This window comes from Arvicola amphibius, chromosome 8 (genome assembly GCF_903992535.2).
Source record: "Arvicola amphibius chromosome 8, mArvAmp1.2, whole genome shotgun sequence".
NCBI lineage: Eukaryota > Metazoa > Chordata > Mammalia > Rodentia > Cricetidae > Arvicola > Arvicola amphibius.
In genome coordinates, this window is record NC_052054.1 from 19,623,413 (window position 1) to 19,646,007 (window position 22,595).

General features: G+C 39.9%; 1 protein-coding gene across 1 annotated transcript in view; it reads right to left on the reverse strand.

Annotated features, from left to right (window-relative positions):
* The window catches only part of Adgb (androglobin), a 112,275-nt gene that overhangs the window by 23,822 nt on the left and 65,858 nt on the right, over window positions 1-22,595 (reverse strand). The window contains exons 15-25 of the mRNA XM_038339465.1: window positions 22,229-22,292; window positions 19,896-19,998; window positions 17,184-17,325; window positions 15,537-15,651; window positions 14,330-14,497; window positions 12,995-13,130; window positions 12,309-12,446; window positions 9,578-9,671; window positions 8,701-8,835; window positions 8,042-8,195; window positions 4,164-4,351 (exon numbers count right to left, since the gene is read on the reverse strand). Of these exons, the coding sequence (XP_038195393.1) occupies window positions 4,164-4,351; window positions 8,042-8,195; window positions 8,701-8,835; window positions 9,578-9,671; window positions 12,309-12,446; window positions 12,995-13,130; window positions 14,330-14,497; window positions 15,537-15,651; window positions 17,184-17,325; window positions 19,896-19,998; window positions 22,229-22,292 (1,437 nt within the window). The remainder of the gene's footprint in view (window positions 1-4,163; window positions 4,352-8,041; window positions 8,196-8,700; window positions 8,836-9,577; window positions 9,672-12,308; window positions 12,447-12,994; window positions 13,131-14,329; window positions 14,498-15,536; window positions 15,652-17,183; window positions 17,326-19,895; window positions 19,999-22,228; window positions 22,293-22,595) is intronic.

A 22,595-nucleotide genomic window follows, 5' to 3' on the forward strand; every position in this document is an offset into this window, starting at 1 on the left:
GAAGTCTTCCTACTGACCACCCTGTGAATTAGCTACTACCCTGTGTCTTCCTCTGACGTAATTGATGTCATTCAGACATTTCCCGAGGTAAGCCCAATCAGCCAAGGCCATTTAACCTCCATGTTTTAAAACATTCTCTCCAGATGCATGCACCTTCTTCTGGTTTGTTGAATGATATCTCTCTGTCCTACAGGAGCAATGTTGAAGATCTCACAAGGTCATCTCACATGGAAATGGTTTTTTATTATAAAAAAAAGATAAAGGGTAAGGCCAAATCAGTATGGCTGGAGGCCTTAGAATAATAGGGTAGAATTTAGAAACAGTCACAAAATGAAGCACAATATGAAGATGAAAATGAAGATTTGAGTGATGAACCCACAAGTCAAAGAACGTCAGCAAACCATGGAATGCCGAAAGGAAGACAAATAGATTCTTTCCTGAATGCTCTAGAGACACCTACCCTGGGGACAACTTGACTCCAGAGTGAACTTCCCGACTGGGAGATGAGACATTTTTGTTGTTCAGCCACTCAGTGTTATGCCATAGGCTTGACAGGGCAGCTGTAGCGGAGCTATGGACTGCCTGCTTCCGGTCTCCAAGGCTACCACCTGCACTATCTTACAGCTGTCCTACTGCTCCTCTACTTTTTGACACATTCCCCTGCATCCCAGTTAACATCAAGAGGCTGCCTGAGTTAATATGTTCCACATTCCACATCTTTAACAATTAAATAGAATCTCATGGTAATGAGGCTATAGCTTTCATCTTAGAAATTATATTAATTTTTTCAATTCATGTATTATAGACATTTTTTGTTTTGTTTTCTGTTGTTCAAGACAGTTTCTCTATGTTGCCCTGGCTGTGCTAGAACTCACTCTGGCATGGATCTCAGAGATCCACCTGCCTCTACCCGCCCAGTGCTGGGATTAATGGTGTGTGCCACTGCCTCTCAGCTATATTATAGATACATTTTTTTTTTCACACAAATCTGGCAATGTCAGTTTCCTTAAAACTCTTAAAGCTTTCTGTTCCTGTGTTAGGAGAGCCTTCCAGAAGAGGTTCAGGGGAGGAGTCTCTCTGACTTGGTCACTCCATATTGCACCCTGGAAATGCACTTTGCAAAGAACTGGCCTCTATTCCCAGAAAAAGCTGAGCCCCTCCACACCCCTCAAGCAGTCTGCTCCCCAACTCCTCACCTCTCTATCCAACACCTTTAAGACAAGCTCCTGGGACTAATTTAGCTTTAAGTTAAACACCACTTCTTAGTCTGTAATTGGCCTCAGTTTGGTTCCATGGCTTTTAGTAAACAAGTTAGTCACACTAGCAAACTAGTCACACTAGTAAACAAATTAGTCACACTAGCAAACTAGTCACACTAGTAAACAAATTAGTCACACTAGCAAACTAGTCACACTAGTAAACAAATTAGTCACACTAGCAAACTAGTCACACTAGTAAACAAATTAGTCACACTAGCAAACTAGTCACACTAGTAAACAAAGTAAATTAATCATTCCATTTTTAGTTTGTGCTTTCCTTTTTTATTTTCTTTCTTGTAGGCAATGTTGAAAATACATTACAAGAAGACAAATTGAGAGCAAACCTCCAAATTTAATGTCTGCATTTTAGTGTGCTTCCATGCAGAATGTTCTTTACCTAGGAATAAAGTATTTTTGTGTATAATGCTGAAACATGAGCTTAGGTTGTACTGTACGTATATAGTTCTGTGTTTGAATGTTATTACTTATTTAGCTTTAATTTAATTTTTTACAATTTTAAGGGGGAAAGTTTTTGTATTAAATAAGAATTGTAGGAAAAATTAGGCAGAGTATTATTATTTGTTAAACTTTTATCAGAAAGACTTAGTTTTATGATGTGGAATTTGCCTCTGTATGTTGTGAATATGTTTTATTATCATTGATAAGTGATAAAGCTCTTTTGGCTGATGGCTTAGCAGAATATAGCCAGCCTGGAAGAGATAGAGAGAGTAGGCAGAGTCAGAGAGAGGCTATGTAGCTGCCGAAGGAGAAAGATGCCATGAACCACCAAAGGAATAACATGGTGGCACCAGTAAGCCACAGCCTAGTGGAAATACACAGAATAATAGAAATGATTTAATTTAAGGTACAATAGTTAACTAAAAATATACCTAAGTTATTGACTAAACAGTGTTGTAATTAATATAGTTTCTGTCTGATTATTGGGGTCTGGGTGGCCAGGACACAAACAAGCAGTTTGTTTTTACATTTTTCCCTCTGAAAACCAACTCACCAATGCATTGTGCCTTTAAAATAACTCTTCAATACAATAAAACCTAGAAAATAATGGAGTTTTTTTTTTTAAACTGGACATCATCGATCATGCCCACCATGGCTTTAACAATAAGGAGCAGCCTTTAACCAAGTAACCGGCTGAGTATTCACACGAATGGTAACTGGACAGCCATAAAACAGCTAAAGACATCTGGATGTTATTGATAAATGATCATCACATAAGACTGCATGAGATGTCAGAACCACCACGTTCTCGCTGTCATGATTTTTGGTGAACTATGACCAGAAAGAAAGGCTATAAGAAAGAAGAACAAAGTGTTACGACTGCTTTTTTAGTTGTCTGATTATGAATGGCATTTCGATAGTTAATATGTTCTAAATTCATGTGGAAGAATATTTTATATTAAAAAAGAAAATGCTTAATGCAGGCCAACTATTCATTAGACACTGTGCTTCTCCCCATGTTGAAAGGGCATGTGTCTGGCCTCCAGTTAGTTTGGCTGTCTTCTTTGGAGGCCTGCTCTTTTCTGAAGAGGAAACGGAGAGTGGATAAAGCTGGGGAGAGGGGAGTTGGAGAGCAGGAGCTCAGAGGAGTGGAGGGAGAGGAAACTGTGGTCGGGGTGTATTGTATGAGAGAAGAATCTATTTTTAGTGAAACTAAATTAAAAACATTAATTCTCATAGAGGCTGATAAACAGATAATCACCTAAAATGTGTATACACTACATAAAATGTTTACCACTGGAATGGCAACTGGATCATCTACTTATACCGGGCATTTTAATGCAAAAGGTTTACATTTTGAAAATTGTCAGTAATTTTTTTCAAAGTGGCAAAATGAAGATGGAATATCACAAAATAAGTAAATGTGCTAGGAAAAGGAAATAGTACAGCTCACGTGGCTGGAGGAAACCTTTTGTTCTATTGTGAGGCAGCCAATGGCCTTTGAGAGGCTAGACCAGGTTGGGCATGGATTGGGGTACCAAAAGGCCCATGGGGCCACCAGCTCTCCCTCCAACTTCCTGCTTGCCACACCTGGATATTTGATGTGATCGATGAGTTCCCCTTTAATAAAGAACACCTTAGTATTGGATTTCTTTACTCACATTCCCCCCATCTGGCACATTCCCCTTCATCTGGTACCCAATGTGGGACTGAGTTCATGCTTACCGGGTTCCCCTCCTCCCTCATGTGCTACCAGTTTCTGCCCGGACAAGGGCATTCAATATTGACTATGCAGCTAGAGTTTTACTCTACAGTCAATGGAAAATTAAAAAAGTTTTATTGGCATGTGTAAATATGGATGTTAGTAGTAAGGATAGACAAATAAATTGAGAAAGGAGAGTGGGTGACAGTGCAATGTCTTAAGAGGGATATCATGGAGTCCCAGATTCCAAAAACAACAATTTTATGTAACAAATATAAGGAAGTCCCCGAAGTAGTGTAGGAGCATTGAGAAGAGAGGAGGAGACCCACAGTGAGTGTCAGAATTAGAATCCAAAGAAACACTTATTAAAAGAAAGCGGAATTGGTACTAGGACAATTCAAGGGGTGTGAATAGGTGAGCATGAAAAGAAGGTTGGAGTGACAAACAAGGATCCCCAGCCCACGACCAGAGAGTGGCTACCGATAGGGCCGGACCAGGAGAAAGTCAAATAGCCACAGAGACCGGGAAGACTCAGTAGTGAAAGCGGAGTGAAACGAAGCCCTAGAACGGTATTAGCACTCTTTGAAACTGTCCAGGCTTGATCGAGCATCCTCTAGTCACGCTAGTGTTAGTTATTTCCATAAAATTATAGAACTTAAAATTTATTACATTCTAAATTATTAATTTTAATAAAAATACTAATATTTAAAGAACACCTTTATCTGTTCATTATATACTTGTACCTGAACAGGATTTTCTTGTCATTAGGGATGTAGTAGTCTCTGATCTCCTTTATGGTGAAGGTGTTGCACGGAGACTCTCGGGAGAGAGATGGAAGCGGGTTGTACGAGCCAATGAGCCGTAGTTTCCAGCGCGCGCCTGACACATAGGCGTCACCAGTATAGGCTTCAGCCACAAACGTGTATCCCTTCTGAAAGAGAAGGCAGCCACACATACAGGATTCACATTGCCATAAGTCTCTCCAGTATGTGGTCCACACATTCAAGTAAATATGCTACTATGTTGATACCCCCATAAAGTCCAAGATCGCCTAAGAATCATCAAGCCATTAATGTTATGTTTACCCTTTTTAGAAATAATTATCTTAGGGATGAGGGTTATTTAAAAGGTAGTATGCTTGCTTGGCTTCTGTGAAACCCTGGATTAGATCCTCAGTGCTGTAAAGAATTAAACTCTGAAAAATCTCACAGGTCAGTGTCCTAAATTGCACTGTTCAGTCTTTGAGGGATTAAGACAGAAGTAGGGAGTCAACTGTTTATTTAAGTGAAGAAGCATATACGTTTGCAAGCCTCTTTCCAATAAGAGAGCTCATCAAGCTTCAAAAGATGCCTTGTGAAAACCCAAAGGAACAAAGCAGCCTCCTTCGAGCGAACATGAGTTTATTCGGAAGAAGAACTTCATTAGATCATATAACTAATTTACAAGTAAATAATAGCAAAGCTGTTGGTTTCATGTGGGGCGGGATGTCTCTTGATGAGGGCTCTAGTCAGATAACCAGGATGGGTAGCACCCAGGGCTACATTATATCTATCTGTTCGTTAGCTTTAGACATCCTCTGTGTAGGTGAAGATGTTCCTCTGTCTCTGGAGACCATCTCTGGGACATCACATCAAGACAGTTCATCAATGCCAGATCAAATTGTTTAATGATAAAGATACAAGGATAGAAATAACTCATAGAAAAATGACAAGGGGGAAAAAAAAGAAAAAAAAAAGAAAAATGACAAGGGCTTCAATTTACAGTACTGTCGTCCCTGATTTGTTTTGTAAAATACTGACCCAATACCTTTTATGAAAATGGATTTCTAGGATGTTGTATATTTGGGAAGTATTATATATTTCTCCTTTTCCTTCCTGGATATATATATATATATATATGTGTGTGTGTGTGTGTGTGTGTGTGTGTGTGTGTGTGTGTGTGTGTGTGTATTTAAATGTCAATAAATGTTTAAAACCCTGAGAAATCTTAAGATAACTATTTTACCCTGGATTCATTAACTTTTGAACACTATAATTTTATAGACAAAACAGGCACCTTGAAAAACAAGAACTTTATGGTGACACAATATGCTACACATATGTTGTCAAGCTTGTCAGGTTAATACAGAGTGTTAAAACAGTCACAGGCTACAGTGCAAAGATTTAAGCAATAATTTTCTTTTCACCAGTTTTCTTCTGAGGTAACATTCCCAAAAAGATGACAAGATTACCCCATCCCCCCAAAAGCACCACAGACAGTTGGTTCTCTCTTCACACATGTCTACTTCTCTTACATAGCCTTCCCATTTCTCTCTCTAAAAGTTACATAGACACAGAAGACATCAGAGAAGGATAGGAATACTTAATGCAATCTGAACTTGCGATGTGAAATAATAGCTGAATGAAGATGAAATATGCATCTACATTTGACTCAACTTGCATCCTTGAGAGAAATCCGCCTAGTTTAGAGAGCCAACCATGCTAAAAAAAAATAAACCCAAAACTACACACCACCAAAACCTGTGAATTAAATATTCCTTAAATACCCCTTCCAAAATTAAATATCAATGATTCATATTAATGTAACTTATTTGGGGAAAGAGAGATCATCTCCAGACTTTGATGGCATCTATGACTTTGGTAGGTTCTTCCTTTAAACCAGTGGTTTTCAACATGTGGGCCACAATCCCTTTGGGGGATGAATGACCTCTTTGCAGGGATTGTCTGAGACCAGTGGAAAGCACACATATTTACATAAATATTCATAACAGTACCAAAATTATAGTTATGAAGCAGCAATGAAAATAATTTTATATTTGGGCATCACCACACATAAGGTTGAAACATTAGGAAGGCTGAGAACCACTGCTTTAGAATAAAACATCTCCTTGCTTTTCAGCTTTCTTGTTTTTTAATATTTGTGATCACAACTAAGTTGTTTCTGATTAAACAGAAATCTAAGTCAAATTCGATAAATGACAATGCAAAACAAATTTGTTGTTATGGAAGGGCCTGCATTCTTTTCAACATTGGACCTAACACAAGACATCGTGCCTGGAATTTTTATGAAATGTCATTTATTAGGCCATGAAGAAGAATATAGAGCAGGAGGGAATACAATGGGTTAAACTAAGTTCATAAATGGATGCTTGATGTGTGGAAAATGATGTGTTGTTGAAATAAAGAAAATGTGGATATCATTGCAACAAGTGGTAAACATAATAACCATAAATTAAAATGATATGGCTAAGTATAGATAAAATAACAGTTCTGTTGATTTTAATAACACAAATTTTTAAAAAATTATACTTCAGAACATAATCTCAAATACAGATTACTTCCATATAAAATATTTTTTACCAGATTGCCTCAGAAACTATAGACATGATACTTGTCTAATTTAGTATAAGGTAAAAATAATTTAAGGTACTAGGTACAATTTGATACTATCTTCCAATTTTATAAAATCTGATGCCCAAATCAAGAAAATTTATCTCATGAAATAAAATAGAAAAACTGAGTTTACTAAAATGTGAGTTTTCAGAATTATATTGAATACTAATAAATTCAGTAAAAATAATTTTTAAAATATCACTATGCATATGCATACATACATATATAAATAATAAGTTGGAATAAGTTGTCTTATCAAGAATTTTAGATGAGTGTGTTGGGCACACCTTTAGTTTTGGCACTCAGGATGCACAGGCAAGCAGATTTCTGAGAACGTGAGACTAGCCTTATCTATATGAGTCCCAGGACAGTTAGTGTTACATAGGAGGGCCTTGCCTTAAAATAAAAAATAAAAATAAAGAAATTTTATTTTTCCTATTAAAAAAAATGTTTCCTCAAATCTTGAAAATAGTTCAAAGGAGCTTATTGAATTGATATATTTTTACATATATTCTTCATCTTCCTGAAGTCACTATTCATTAGACATTCATTAGAGAGGTAAGTCTAATTTACATAAAATGATGCATGAGATTATAGGCTAAAATGAACTTCAAGTTTATCAAGAGGGGAAGTTTATCAAGTTCAAAACAACGAGGTTAAAGAATGGAAGTTAGGAGCAAAAACGGTCTTCATTTGCGGCCCATGTCCACTATGCTTGTCATGATTCCCTAGTGGGGGACATGACTGGAAAACATGAAAAAGACATTAAAATACCCAGAGAGGAAACATCTGATTAAAAGCCAGGTCTCTCATCCATTCGGCAGGCAGCCTAACGTGCCTCTTGGCCTGATAAAAATATTGCCATCTTTGAAGACTGAGGGTGGGGTCTGGGCATTTAATCTCCCCTCTTCTCCCCTCCACCCCCCACCATGCTTAAGAGCAGAACAAAAAGAATATGTGAGATAAAGGCAAGCCTGACCTTTCTCATTTTAGGACCAAATAAACTCCCTGGAGCCGCTTCTGTTTTAAAATAAACCGTGGCTTTAATTGGTTTCAACAATGGGCGTGCCCAATGTGTCCTTTCTGGGATGTCAAGTGTGCTGCAGCATTCACGGTCGCTAAAACAATGGACTCTTCCTCCTAAGTACGCTACAAGCTCACCTGCTGCACTTGCTTCTGGGCTCCTGTTCATGGCTGTGAGAACAGCTGGGGATACATTCGGCACCTACCTTGTTCTTGGGGTACAGGTACGGCACCACTTTCTGGAAGACCTTGGGCACTTGCTCCATCGTGTCGTTGTTGACAACATGCAGCATACAGATTGGGAGTGTAGTGTATACTTTAGGGGCCAAGATCATGTCTTGAGGAACCAGAAACGTTTCTCTGTAATCACAGAAGCACGAGACTTTAGTAGTGGGACTCGATGTTTTAAAGAGTTTAACCAAAGAGACTTTGTGACATTTTAAGATTGCAAATAACTAAAAGGCTTGTGTATCTTTTTTATTTCAAGTTATTATTACTGTGTCAATTTGAGGTATAAAAAGCAAACTCCCATTTTGTGCAACATTCATCATGACTTGGACCCAATATGCTGTTGCTTGGAAATAAATGTTGTATAACTATACAGGAAACAGACTGATTTATCATGTTAACATATGCACTGAAAAAAAAATCTATAAACTGTTTACATTTTCCTATTTTGATATAAGGACAATTGATAAAATTCTCTGTCCTCCCATCACATATGGTGAAAAACATTATGTATATGTATGGAAAAGTGTTAAACAAATACGAAAGCAGTCTAGAGGCTGATACTTTTACTGTTATGCCTGAAACTGCAGGTCTGAATACTGCATGCCGTCTGAAGATGGAGTCCTGCACCACTTGCCTGAAGACTATAAACCAAGAATTCGGTGGCTGGTCTGGATAGTTCACCGTGTAGTCAGCAAAGGCAACCTTGGTTTCTTCATCTTGATAGCATGGGTAAGACTCCATAGACTTACACTTGCTTTTAAACATTAGTCTAGAAATGGAAAAACAACTTGAGTATCAATGACAAATCATTTTTAAATAAGCTACAAAAAAGAAGTAACCCTTGAAATAGCAAAATATCAGACACCAATGTTTTCCCGGTTGAGGTCAAAGAGACATTGTGTGAGTTGTAGCAAGTGGTACCAAAGGAGAGAAGCACTGTGGGTCAGTCGTGAATAACACCTTTCAAATGCACTTGAAGTTAGCTGAGGATTTTAACTGAAGGAGAATGTAATTCCCAAGGAAGGGAGTAATTCATTTCATAGATGGAAAATAAGGCTGGATGTTTAAGCTCCATATCTGGGGGAAAGGAAGCAGGCAAAGCAGTTGTAAACTAGGTTGAGGCCCCTGAAGGATCCAGATAGAGACTAGAAATTTGAAGGAAGCTTGTGAAGTTAACGTGAACAATGAGTTTGAAAATTCAACAGTGAAAACAAAGGACACAAACAGGAGTGTAAGATTAAAATTTTCTATCTCTATGTTTTCTGGCTCGTGTAACTGACTAAAACGAATCATGAGATCTGCTTGCTCCCTGCAGGGAAGCCTGTGGCTTCTTCTGCAACAGGGTGGGAGTTGATGGGACGGATTCCTCCCTTCCTGCCTGAATCTAGATCTAGCCTAAAAACACCAGGAATCTTGGATCCTTTTCACAATATCGCAGGTGTTAGCTCAGATAGAGGCCATTATGGCCACACAGAACAGTTCTTTACTGGGAATCTAGAAGCATTCTTTACCTTAGGAGAGAAAGTGCATACTGCTCCAAATTTATCTCTAGTACTGCCCATATTTTTTGAAGTGTATCTGAAACACTGGCATTTTCCTTCGTGTCTAAATAAAAATAATAATAGTAATAATAATAACAATAATAGTAAACATTAAGTCCATAAGATATCTGAACAACGAACTTGTGCACAGCCTTCATTTCACAGGTAAAAACTTTGAAACATGTAGAAGGCATGTAGGTCTTTGTGCTCACACATAAGCACTGGAAGTACACATGGTTGTCCCTTCAAGGAAAGGGATATATAATCTGTTTTCCAGCCAGAAGGTTGTGAAGGGGTGTGGCTAATAGTTCAGTACCCTCTGTGCTATCTGTATGGCCAGGTCGCATCAGCTACCCCAGAACCTATGAGCTTGCTTATCTTGAGCCTGTCTTCCACAGTTAATGTACAGAACCTATCTTTTAGGAAAATGTCACTTTATAAGAGTTTTGAAGTAGTCATGTCTTAAACTTTATTAGGCACATGGGACTGAGTTAGTTATCATCAGGAAGCTTCTCTCCAAATTGTGCTGTGCTCAAATATGCCTAAAATAAACTACCGGAGTGAGGCTCAAAGTTCGAACCAGCACCAGCCACTGAGTTCTGCTGAAGTAGATTCCATTCTTGCCTCTTGTGGATCACCACTCTGCTGGCCACGGTGTTTGCAGAATTCAGAATCCATGAGTAAGATGGCTCCAGGCTCTCCAGTTTCATAAGGAGTAAAGTCGTGTTTAAACCATAGCGCTATAAATGTCTAGAGGAGAGCACTGCTCACAGTATTCAACTGTTTCCTCTCATCTTTAGCCTGAAAACAGACGGGGTCTTGGATGTTATTTAAGAGATAGGCTCTGTGGGAGCCTTGTCAGCTTGGTTGATCACCTTCCTGGACCTGGGGGGAGTTGGGAGGACCTTGGTCTAAACATAGAGTAGGGAACCCTGATGGCTCCTTGGCCTGGAGAGGGAGGGAGTGAGGGTACGGGTGGAGGGGAGGGAAGGGGGAAGAGGAGGGGAGGAGATGGAAATTTTTAAATATAAAAAAGTAAACCATAAAAAAAGAAAACAAAAAAAAATAAACCATAAAAAAGAGATGGATGAGAGTTTTCTTAAGGAGATCTTCTGTCATACCAAAAACTCCTGTGGAAAACTTAATTTCAGAAAAGGCAATCACCCAATTATTCTAAAGAACACACCTGGATGGATGGCCTGAACCTCAATCTATGGCACTGTCCACAAATGGCTTCACAGCAAATGGACCCACAGGGGTCAAAGTCAAGGCGTCCAAAACAGGCACTCCAGAGTTTTCTTATTGTCCTGACTGACTGCTGTTGCTGCTCTTCAGGATATGAAATGAGAACCACAGCCTTTGTTTATCTGCTGTAATGCTGATGTAATAGAACCGAAGCTTCGCCTGTTTGGCCGGCTTCTCTGAAACTCATCATCATGGGTGTGTGACCCTGAGATTCATTCGATGAATGTGAGTGGACATGGCACCTCAGGTCAGCCTCAAACTAACACTAGCAATCCTCTGCCCTCATGCTGAGCGCTGGGACCATAGGAATGCAGTAGCATCCCTACATCCGTACTATTTCCCTATGGCAAACTATTTACTATATGCTTTTAAAACCTTTGGGTATCCCGACTTTTGACTCCCTAGATAAACATTTCAGTTTTGTCGCTAAATATTTTCCGTAGATGTATTTCTATAACAAAATGCTTGCATAAACTAAGAAGGTCTCTCCTAGATAAATCTTTCCTCTCAAAATAGCAATGGACATCATGTGATGAAAATGATTGAAAACGCCTTTTGAATTTTCATCTGATAAACTAGGCATTTCTCCCCCACCATTCATTGGCTACACCTGAAGCCATGCCACTCCACAAATGTGAGAGCATATCGAAACACATTTCTGTTGCCTCGTGCACAGAAGCACGGGCCTCCTTCATTCAGCTCTGTGACCGTCAGTCTGAAAATGTACAATAATCTCCTCCTTGACTGAAGCCACACTGTAAACTGTTGCAACCAAACTGAAGATGGTTGAAAAGACCTCGCGGAAGATTTGGAAACTAAGCTGATCATTTTCTCAGTGATTCATGGCACATACGTTCTGTTTCAATGTGGTCTCGGTGCATGTGTGCATCTGTGTGGACACGTGTGTGCAATGGGCACATGCATGTGTGCACACACACATATGTGGATGCCAGAAGTTGAGGTCAGGTGTCTTTCTTAGTTGCTTTCTATTGCTTACAAGGCAGGGTCTCTTGCAGAACCCTGAGATCCTTGATGTGGCTCATCTGGCTGGACAGCTGGCCACAGGGATGCCCTCTGTCTGCTTCTCAAGTGCTGGGGCTGTTGGGTCACCACACCTGCACAACTTTTCTGCAGAATCTGGGATCTGAACTCTAGTCCTCATGCTTGTACAGAAAGCACTTTTTCTAGCCCATTGTCCCAGCCTTGACATTTATTCATTAAATATTTATTCATCAATATTCAGTAAATATTCATTGCATGTGCCTGACATCTCAGACACTGCTTCACATCCTGAGAATGAGAACATGAACTCTGACCAGCTCCTTGCCTCCGGGACTTCAGTACTTAATAGACTGAATTAGTTCTGTAAGCAGACTGACTCTAAAATACCCCAATGCACATTATGAAACACCCATTCCTATAAATGTGGATCCATTTTACATATGTAAAATCATACCTGGTATTCTGGCTCTCATGAGCATCCGGACATAAGCCCCTTTCCACATGGACTGAATTTTCACTGCAGCAGCTATTTCCTCGGGAGAATACTCCTTCTCATTTATTGGCATACAATATTTTACGTCTACCCATTCCGCTGGCAGGAGAATAACAAACACTGGATTGGGATTTATATTCAATTCTTTCCCAAAAATCTTAATGCCTACAACTGTGAATCCTTCAAACATAGAAAATTCCACAAGGACGGATTGAACACCCCATTCCACATTGTCTACTGAGCTTAGGTGAATGCCTGGAGAAAGAACATGCATGAAGCTATGATATTTTGGTGACCTGCCTTGCATTCCCATCAGAAAGTAGCCAGAGGCTTCCCTCAGAACTGAAAGGAAACAAAATGTGGTAAGAGGAAGGAGGAAGGCAATTGGATTGGGACATCTCTCAAAGTTCCTTCATCCATGCCAGGTAGGTCAATGACGAATACGGAGGGATTCAAGATTCCCCTGGAAGTACATGTAAGGGTTAGGAAATCTTCCAACAGACCTTGGAAGCCCCTGGAGCATCCTAGAGAGGGATTGAGCTCCACAGCTCTCAGGCAGATCTGCTGTCTCTGCTATATAACAGCTAAACTTACCCTTTTGAAATTATCATCACTTCCATGCTCAGATACTTAAAATGAGTCAGTACCTAAAGAGGCATCCTCTACGAGGGAATCCAGTAAGTCCGTTTCTAAAACCATAGCCCGAAATGCAAATTTGAAGTTTAAAGGAGGCTTGGCTATTTGAGATTTTTTCATTAAACGCCACAATGATATGTGGAAAACCTGAAAAAGATAAAAATATTTACACACACACACACACATACCACACCACCACACACACACACATACACATGCACACCATACACACACACACACACACACACAAAATTAACAATAGTGGCAACATCCGGATTGGACGACGTATGGAGCTGAGTCGGTCTTCGCTGCTGAGAGCATCTGTTTGAATGTGTGACAAGGTGGACATTTGCCACTGCACATTCAGCTGGCTGTCTGGGACACATACTGTAGTCCACCTTAATGCTCACACAGCAGTAAAATGGCTTCTTTCCCCTCTGCTTGGCTCTTCTTGGCTGGGCTTAATCTTAGTTTCTGCTTTGCCAACAACATCCAACATCAGCTTTCAAGTGAACAATGATAAAATACACTTCTAGTGCAAGAAATTTTTACTCACACTTACATTAAGCAAGGTGAATATTGTTGGTTTACATGAAGTTACAGTTTAGTTGAATGCCTTGTATTTTTCATTCTGCCTTTGAAACCCCCTCCCTCAAAGGGCAGGTGACAAGGTCTGAGATGTTTTCTGTTGCCAAAATCAGGTGCTATTGACAGACTCCACAAAAACAAGTGATCTGTGACACATCCCACAGTGCCCAGAACGTTCTCGTAACGAAAATAATTTAGCCTGAATGTCAATAGCATGGAGGTTAAATAAATAAATAAATAAATAAATAAATAAATAAATACAGATGCCACCTGCTTGCCATGCGGCTGGAGTGGACCAGTACCTCTCAGTTTTCTTCCTCAAGAGACAACCACAAAGAAGTAGCTGGACTTCCCTTCCCGCAGGCTATCTAGAAAGACAGAATACTACTCCGCCCCAGCAGAAGGTTCTGTGAGGAGACAAATGTTCCTAAACGCAACCTGAACTATTGACCGAACCACTGCTGGGTGAGTGAGTGCCAGCCTTTCCTCTCCTTTATGAAGACATCCTTCCCAGCTCAGCAGGAGCCTCTGGATGGATGAGCCTCAGCAGTCCACTGCAGCCATTATCATATACTCTAATTAATTTCATTCCCTATCCCATCTTATTCGTCTAGATTCCTCACTGCTTCCTGAAATCACTTTCCCCAGAAACAGTCTCTATGCAAACCACTTCCCCAGATTCAGCATTTGGGGTTCATCTAATGCATCTTTCAGATGGGAGGTTTCCTGCTGTGAGCCTCAGGCCCGGAACTGCTTACCCTGAAGTGCTGAGCAGTCAGTTCTTTGTTGTAGAGGGGGATAGGATAGTGAGCTGCTTGTAGATCCCTCATAGCTGCGGACAATTTACCTCTGTCTTTGAAACTAGAAATCACATTTCCAATAGCTTTCATAATTATTAGAGACTGTTCTGTAAATCGGTAGCTCTCCTGTGAAGACAGAGCACATATGCAGCAGCCGATCTCACATCTATTTAAGGGCAACCAAGTTTACAAATGTTCAGCCTTGAGGGAAGAAAAATCCTCCACTGTGTGCTTAATTCAAGGCTGTTTCATTTGTAGAGAGTAGACAGGACTGAGCATTTCATTGGATGCTGATCTGGGAGACATGAAACAAAGGCTGGAAGTCCTAGGAAAAGGATTGAATACAGGGGACTAGGCTGTGGTGGGGTCAGGGAGAATGCCATACATAGCATTCCTGTCGAGAGTTAGTTCTGACAGCTGTCTAGGATGTTAGGCTGACAGAGACTGGGATTTTGAGGACTGAGGAGTAGAGAAGATTCCAGGGAGAGGGTCTTGCAAGATTAAAAACAAAACAGAAAAAACAGAGAGAGGACTAGCTTGGGCTGCTTGTTCCCTCCAGCTATCCATTCTGAGAAAGAGTAGAGTTCCAAGCTGAAAGAGATCCAAGAGTCAACCCAGTCTGAGATGTTGGAGGACTGTCCTGGTTGGTGTGTTTTAGTGTGCTTTTTGCACTCATTTTCTCTTTAGAGCAGAGAAAGGAGCAAGAGGTGGCAAGGAAAGATGAAAAAGAGAAAGGAAGAGGTGGTGGATACTTGCAGGAGGCCACAGTGATCCTTTGAATCCCGGGAATATGCACTTTAAACTCCTCAGAGTAAGGAAAGGACGGGACAGGGAGGAATGCTCAGATTGTAAATGGCCTTCTAAGGCCTTCGCTGGTGCTTTATCCCTCCAAAGGACCAGTGCATCTCCCCGAGCAGTGACAGAAATGAAAGGCCCAACAGAGCAGAGGCGGGGACACTGGCTGGAGAAAAATTAATTTTGTTTGTTCCCCTACAGACCTCAGATTGTTAACTATACAGACTACATCTGAACATTTCTTAAAGGATATATGCATAGTTTACTGGGCTAAAAAAGGAGGGGTAAACGAAATACATTTTAAAAATCAAAATAGGACTGAGTTTAAGCTTTTGAAACCAGAAAGTAGGAGGTTTGCTAAGATATTTACCGGCTCAAAGTTGGGCAGTACGGCATCTTCATCCCCGATGACAAATGTCATCATGCTGCAGACGTGTAAGGTGTGTCCCACTGGGGAATACGCATTGAAGAGTAGCATATGCCTCCTAGAGAGAGTGAACACCGTGTGAGGAGGGCGCTTCCTCTGTCGGATGTATTTCTAGCTGCTGGATCAGAGTTTGGAGTCAAAGCCAGTGAAGCATTTTATATATATTTTTAACACAGATGGGATAACTACCTTTGGATTTCCACTTGCACTCTCCGATATCATGAAATCTGTGTTTTACTGGTTGCAGAAGACCGAAATAATTAGACCAAAACGACAAACTTTCACACACTGAAGACGCCTCCCACATACTGTGCTGCTAAAGAGGATTCTGGATGTTTTTCTCATGTGAGTATAGAGCCTTGCTGATTCACAAACACATCATTTCACATATGTGAATTCTCTCCTTCCTATCTAGCGTCTCTAACACTGAAGACAGACGCTTTCCTCGGTTACTGGCCATTTAGATTGTTACGAAGATGCCCCCGACGCACTTTTGGCTTAGGGTCTATGTGGGAGATGCAACTGTGATGTGACCCCTTTTAAAGCCCTTGTCCTTAGTGTGTTGCCAGTTCTATCACTGATTCTCAGCCTTTGGGTCATGACCCCTTTGAGGGTCGAACTCCTTTTCTCAGGGGTTGCCTAAGACCATTGGAAAACACAGGTGTTTACATTTTGATTTATAACAGTACCAAAATTGCAGTTCTGAAGTAGCAATGGAATAATTTTATGGCTGAGGTCACAACAGCATGAGAAACCGTATTAAAGGGTCATATAGCATTAGAGAGGTTGAGAACTACTGAATTAGACAGTCTTGCAGAGTTAACTTGATTTCTGGAAAGCCCCTCTATACAAAGTCTAGACTAAAAAATAATGATTGATATTTTAAAAAAATATTATTTCCTAGGTTTTCTAGACTCACAACACATTGTTCTGGCATTTAATCTTGTTGCTTGGGATCTGCCTTCTGCATACCGTTTCACTTATCACACACAATTGCAAAGATTGAACTTAAGGGAAAAAAATCTAGCAAGAACTTTTCTTGTTTGAAACACAAGACGGTCTCCCTAATTTTATATACTAAAATCAGGGAAACACTTCCATTGTATATAATGTCCTTCAAACAGAAAGTGTGACGTGTTTGCCTGGTTTTACCATAATTAAAGATAACATCTAACAAAAAACACAACTTTTTTTGTTGAAATTCCAGGTTGGTGGGGAGAAATTCTCTCTTACAATTTAAATGAAATGAAATCAAACAGAAGTCATGCTAAAGAGTAGTGAGATTTATGAGAACACAAGAGAGACTGGTGATACAATCATTAAAAAAAAAACCTCTGGATTAAGCATGTTTAGGCCATGTTCTTTACATATTCATCCCCAGAACTCTCAACAATGACCATCCCAAAATAGCATCCAGTGTGGCCCAGAGAATGTCACTTATTGGTAGGAGTCTGTCTTTCAATAATCCCAATGATGGACAGATGCCTAGTCGAATCACTTCAGAGAACAATAATGTGGAACTCCCACTGCTTATTTCATTAGTCAACAGCCTAAAAGACTCAAACAAAGGAAAATGAAGTCAGAACCTACCCAACAGGCAGGCGCACCATGGCAGCCTTCGTAGCATAGGTGTGGATCCTCAAAACTGCACTGAGAGGCTTCAGGGACTTCCAGGTGATGGCTTCAGCTGTCAGGAGTCCAGGCTCCACATAGGGACTGTCTTTTGTTAAGGCTTTAGGAGAAGGGAGATGTATTGAAATGTGATTGTGGAATGATAGCCAGCCTCCACTTGCATTGCATTCTCTCTGGTAACAGCATACATAATCGTGAAGGTGAATCCAGTACTGATGGTATTCTAAAGGCATTCCTGAAATGCCAGATGCTGAGTTTATAAGTATGGGAAGTAGCACCTAGCTTGGCTATTGGGCTGCCTCCCTAACCCGCTTGCTCTTCATAATCATCTCCTCAGACAGAAAAACTGGGATGAGAAAATTAAGAAAAGAAGGACGTGCAGATATATTTCATCATAGTCTGCTACTATTTTTTATCATCTCCATGTGCATAATTAGAATATCTTCACAGATGCAACTTTAATGAGAAATTGTATATTATCCAGAATAATAAGAGATTTCCAAGATGGTATTAAAATCAAAATATTTCCTTGTCTATCTAAATATGTGTCTTTCAAATTCTAAGAGTCTTTGAACTTAAATAGAAGTTGCAAAAGAAAAAATTTATTCAAGCAAGTTTTTCTTTAAATGTGCATCAATAAGGATGTTTCATCAATGACTGAGAACATAATAAATTTTGTCTTTTTTTAAAAAAAAAAAAAAAAACCTCTGAAGATGAAGGTACAAGGTCACAGTGTCCTCATGCATGTATAATTTCAATGTCCTGGAATGTGAGGACATCAGAGCACTTTGCTAAGAAGACACATTAAACTAAAATCACTAAATTTTGGCAAGTGTATTAAGTGAATATTTATTTGGCACCTGTTACACAATATTCACTATTCAAGACAACTAAAATTCAAGATGAAGCATAAAAGCTCTCACCTTTAATATTGTCAGAATACTCAATTCTTAAGTATTTGGGAGATGTTTGTTGAACAACTGTAATCTCTGACACGGTTAACTTGAGTTAAAGATGATCTTTAATAAAATAGGCAAAAGAATCAAAGAATGACCACATAGTCAGATGGCCTGTCCAAGCAGGGAAGTCTACCCACTAATGGAAGAGACAAGGCATGTCAGATGACCTGTCCAAACAGGGAAGCCCACCCACTAAAGAAAGAGGTAAGGCAAGTTAGGGCCGTGGGGAGTTTGTGTGGAGAATTGAGGCCAGCCACTTCCCAGTGAAATCAGCAGCATGGCTTTCAACTGAAAATAAATGAGAATAAGAGTAGTAAGTGAAGCCAGGCAATGGTGGTGCATGCTTTTAATCCCAGCACTCGGGAGGCAGAGGCAGGTGGATCTCTGTGAGTTCAAGACCAGCCTGGTCTATAGAGAAGTTCCAGGACAGGCTCCAAAGCTACAGAGAAACCCTGTCTTGAATAACAAAACAAAACAAAAGAGCAGATGTGAAAGACTTGACGAAGAGAGACGTCCAAGTTTAACCTTCTGTGAGAAGAGTGGGAGAACACATACACTGGGGACTGCCTGCAGAGGGGCCGCTGAGATCTGCGTGCCGCTGTGTCTAGTGGGCTGGCTGGGAGGCAAGTTCCTTTGCCCAGTCATATTCAGATGCTCTTTTGTAGCCAAACATTTGATAGAGAGTTGAATTTATTAACGGGATGCTTATCAGGGAAGGGGGATGGAAAGAGGCAAGGGCAAGTGTGCTTACTAGGCAGCATTTTCAACCTATGGCCCATTGGCCACATGTGGCTCTATGTAGCTAATGATAGCTATGCCTGCAGCCCCAAAAAAACCATTAACATACTTAAAACATTATGAAATTTTGTTTTCTGTTAAGTGGATTGCATCGTTCTCTAGAATGGACTTTGTAGATGTCACTATGTCAAAAGGCTGGGCACGACTTAGGTAGGGTGACTAAAGGACATAATTGCAGTGACTGGCCAGAGAACTTATACTGGAGTAGGAGGAAAAAGGTCATATAAATGATGGGCATATAAAGAATGGATAGATGGATGGAGAGCTTGTTAGAGTCAAGAATTATAAGACTGGGAGTCTGGAGAGAGCAAACTCTGGAGAGAGATTTAATATAATAATTATATTTAATAATATAATTTTATTTAATTTAATAAATATTAAAGAGATTTAATATTTTAAAATGAGATTTTATTTAATTAATTCAAATTAGTCTGACACTAGCATTAACATAATCCGTGGGCAGCACTTCCATGAATTTAGTCATTTTCCACAAGCCTCTAACCCAGAAAGATCTCAAGATCTCTCCAACTGAACATCACCGTACTGAGGGACAGGGGGCCACAAGTCAGAGGAACCCAGAATGAGCTAAAGGAAAAGATCATTTCTGATCTTTGTCAAATCAAGTAACAAGGAATATAAGAATGATAACAAGTAGAGGCGAAAAGAAAAGCAAGACTGAGCATGCCAAAGACCTGAACAAGAGACTGTGACCAAGAAAGAATTGGTTGCAAGAGTCAGCAGAGTACCCAGTGTTGGAGGTGCAAGGGCAACAGAGGTGGTGGCAGGGGCAGTCCTTGTAACTCTGCAAAGAGATAGTTTCATCACCTAAGGACTGAAAGTCTTATTGTTACATGTTCCCTAGCCCACCTGTGCTCTGGGCATCCAGACGATGGCACTCTCAGAACCCTCTTACCTCCAGATTCCCCCCAGCGCACCAAAGCGGAGAAGCAAACCAGCAGTTCAATAGGCTTCAGGCTGTCCACAAACAGGTAGTAGGGCACACGTTCCTCTGAGAACTACAAGAAATCAGACCAGTCATCAGGCTTACCAGTCCATTCATCCTGCCAGGCATAGTGTAGTTCACACACAGTGAACTACATTCTTACTGCACTCTATGGACCAGAGTCAGTACATTACAGGTCTAATAAGAGGAAGTAAATTGAAGCAATAATCTGTGGCAGCTGGGTCGTGGACCTCAGAGACTCTGGTTGCTGAATTAGAAAACTCTTCTCCAGGAACTAAAATAGAGAACCACCAATTCCAGGAATGAAGTTGTGAGAAAGGGGGCAAGCAGAGGGCAGAAGGTCAGCTATAGACAGACAAGAAGGCACAGACTGAGAATTGTAGCAAATGAAATTGCTTAATAGGGATTCATTTATGCATTTTTCAGAGTGTTGCATAGGAAAAAACTCTTTTTTTTCATTCTTCTCACAAGATCTTCAGAAATATAACCTTGGCTTGCTGATGTTCAGGGTGTTATTTTCAGAGATACAATAAAGTGATTGGTCACATCAGAATTCTTTGGAAAGACAGTCGTATAGAGAGAGCTACATGGTTAGGTCTTCGGTGCGTTCAACAGAGAACTATGAACAGCCCTAATTCCCAAGACAATGCAAAGCCGGATGAGTGGGCTGCCAAAGGCACAAAGTTTGTAGGTGGCAAAGCCATGGTTGAAAACAAAGCTTGACTCCAACACTGTACTCATGACTATGGCCTTGTTATTGATTCTCAACTTCACAGTTCTTTAATATAACTCTGAATGGTGGCAAATATAAGCACATTCAACAAATCGAGTTGTCACTATGCTGTAGAAGAATGTCATAGAAGTGCTACTTTGCCACAATATTTAAACAACCAGTTAGTAGAGGGACGATCAATCTCTAGTCACATTGTAATAATGGAAAGCTTGCTATTCAATAAACTATAAAATCATTGCTAGAACTGTGGCATGGTATAAGATCCAAGTCACTGCCTCCTCCGGTATTATCTATTAGTTAGCATCCAACCATTTCTTTTATGTTTCCTTTGACTTAAAGTATACTAGTGTCATTGACAGTTGTTTTAAATACCCATTATTTGATGTGAAGGACCTTGGATCTCCCAGCCCAACATGTGTCTGTGAGGAGAAATCTCTGCAAGGAGCTCAGTTTGAAAGGTTTAGTATTTGGGGCATTGGTTTTCCTCAAAGCCATTCATGAATGACTTTCAAAGGTCTCTTTCCCATCCTCACATTGAACATTGGGAGAATACCCGTGAGGAAGGCTGTGGCCACCGGCTCTGTGCTAAGTTGGCAGGACCAGTGACTAAAGCAGGAAAGCCTGGCCTCAAACCACATCCAACCCTTTCTTTGAGATTGCACGGAAGCTTTGAGCTCCATATCATTTCCTCATGACCATGCATGTTATAGACATTTGGAGAAATAAACAAGTTACATAGGCAGGTCACTTTATTTTGCTAAATTGAGATTGTTAAAAGGAAAAATAATTATTTACCATCACTTAAAAACAAACCCTTAAAACAAAGAATATTTGACCATGTCACTACATATGCCCATACATTGAAAAGGTTGATGGTTTTCAAAAATGGTGATCTATAGTTAGAAGGTGTCAGCCAACATTTATCATCATTTACTGATAGGTAAAGTGTCTTACAGGCATTGTCTTAGTTATATCCCAACCATGTGGATGACACTGGGATACAAACTAGTAAAGCATCACTTATGGTCCGGATAAAGGGTGATTAAAAAAACTGAAAATTGATGTTTCAAGTATAATTGTGTAAGAAATTTAGAATGTTTTAGTAAGGTCATTCATTGATGTGGGAGTCCCCTCTTTATGCTGTAAATACCATTGATTAGTAAAAAAAATAAAAATAAAAAACTGTCTTGCCCTGCAATAGGACAAAAGAGTAGAATTAGGCAGGGGAAACTAAACTGAATGCTGGGAGAAGGAAGGCAGAGTTTAGAAAGAAGCCATTTAGCCCCACCGAGACAGACCAGAACTTTACCCGGTGAGCCACAGCCACATGGCCATACACAGATTAATAGAAATTTAATTAATTAATTAAATTAAGATGTAAGAGTTAGCTAATAAGAAGCTAGAGCTAATGAGCCAAGCAGTGATTTAATTATTACAGTTTCTGTGTGATTATTTTGAGAATCTGGGAACTCTGGAAATAAACAAGCAGCCCCCATACAACAATTCTTCATGAACCTTATACCTAAAAAGGAAAGTTTAATGAACTTACCTTGAATTCTGACTTTTGAAAATTAAGACAATAAGAATTCGGTTTGTGGAAAATATATATGTGGCTGAAAAGGAGAACATTTATAACAGGTTACTGCCATTAGATACAAAACTAGTATTACATGTTTAGCTTCTTAGACTTAAATAATTATAGGCAGAAAAACTTCTTTAAAAATTGTTTCACTTAGCCGGGCAGTGGTGGCACACGCCTTTAATCCCAGCACTCGGGAGGCAGAGGCAGGCGGATCTCTGTGAGTTCGAGGCCAGCCTGGTCTACAAGAGCTAGCTCCAGGACAGGATCTAGAGTTGCAGAGAAACCCTGTCTTGAAAAACCAAAAAAAAAAAAAAAAATTGCTTCACTTGTTCTA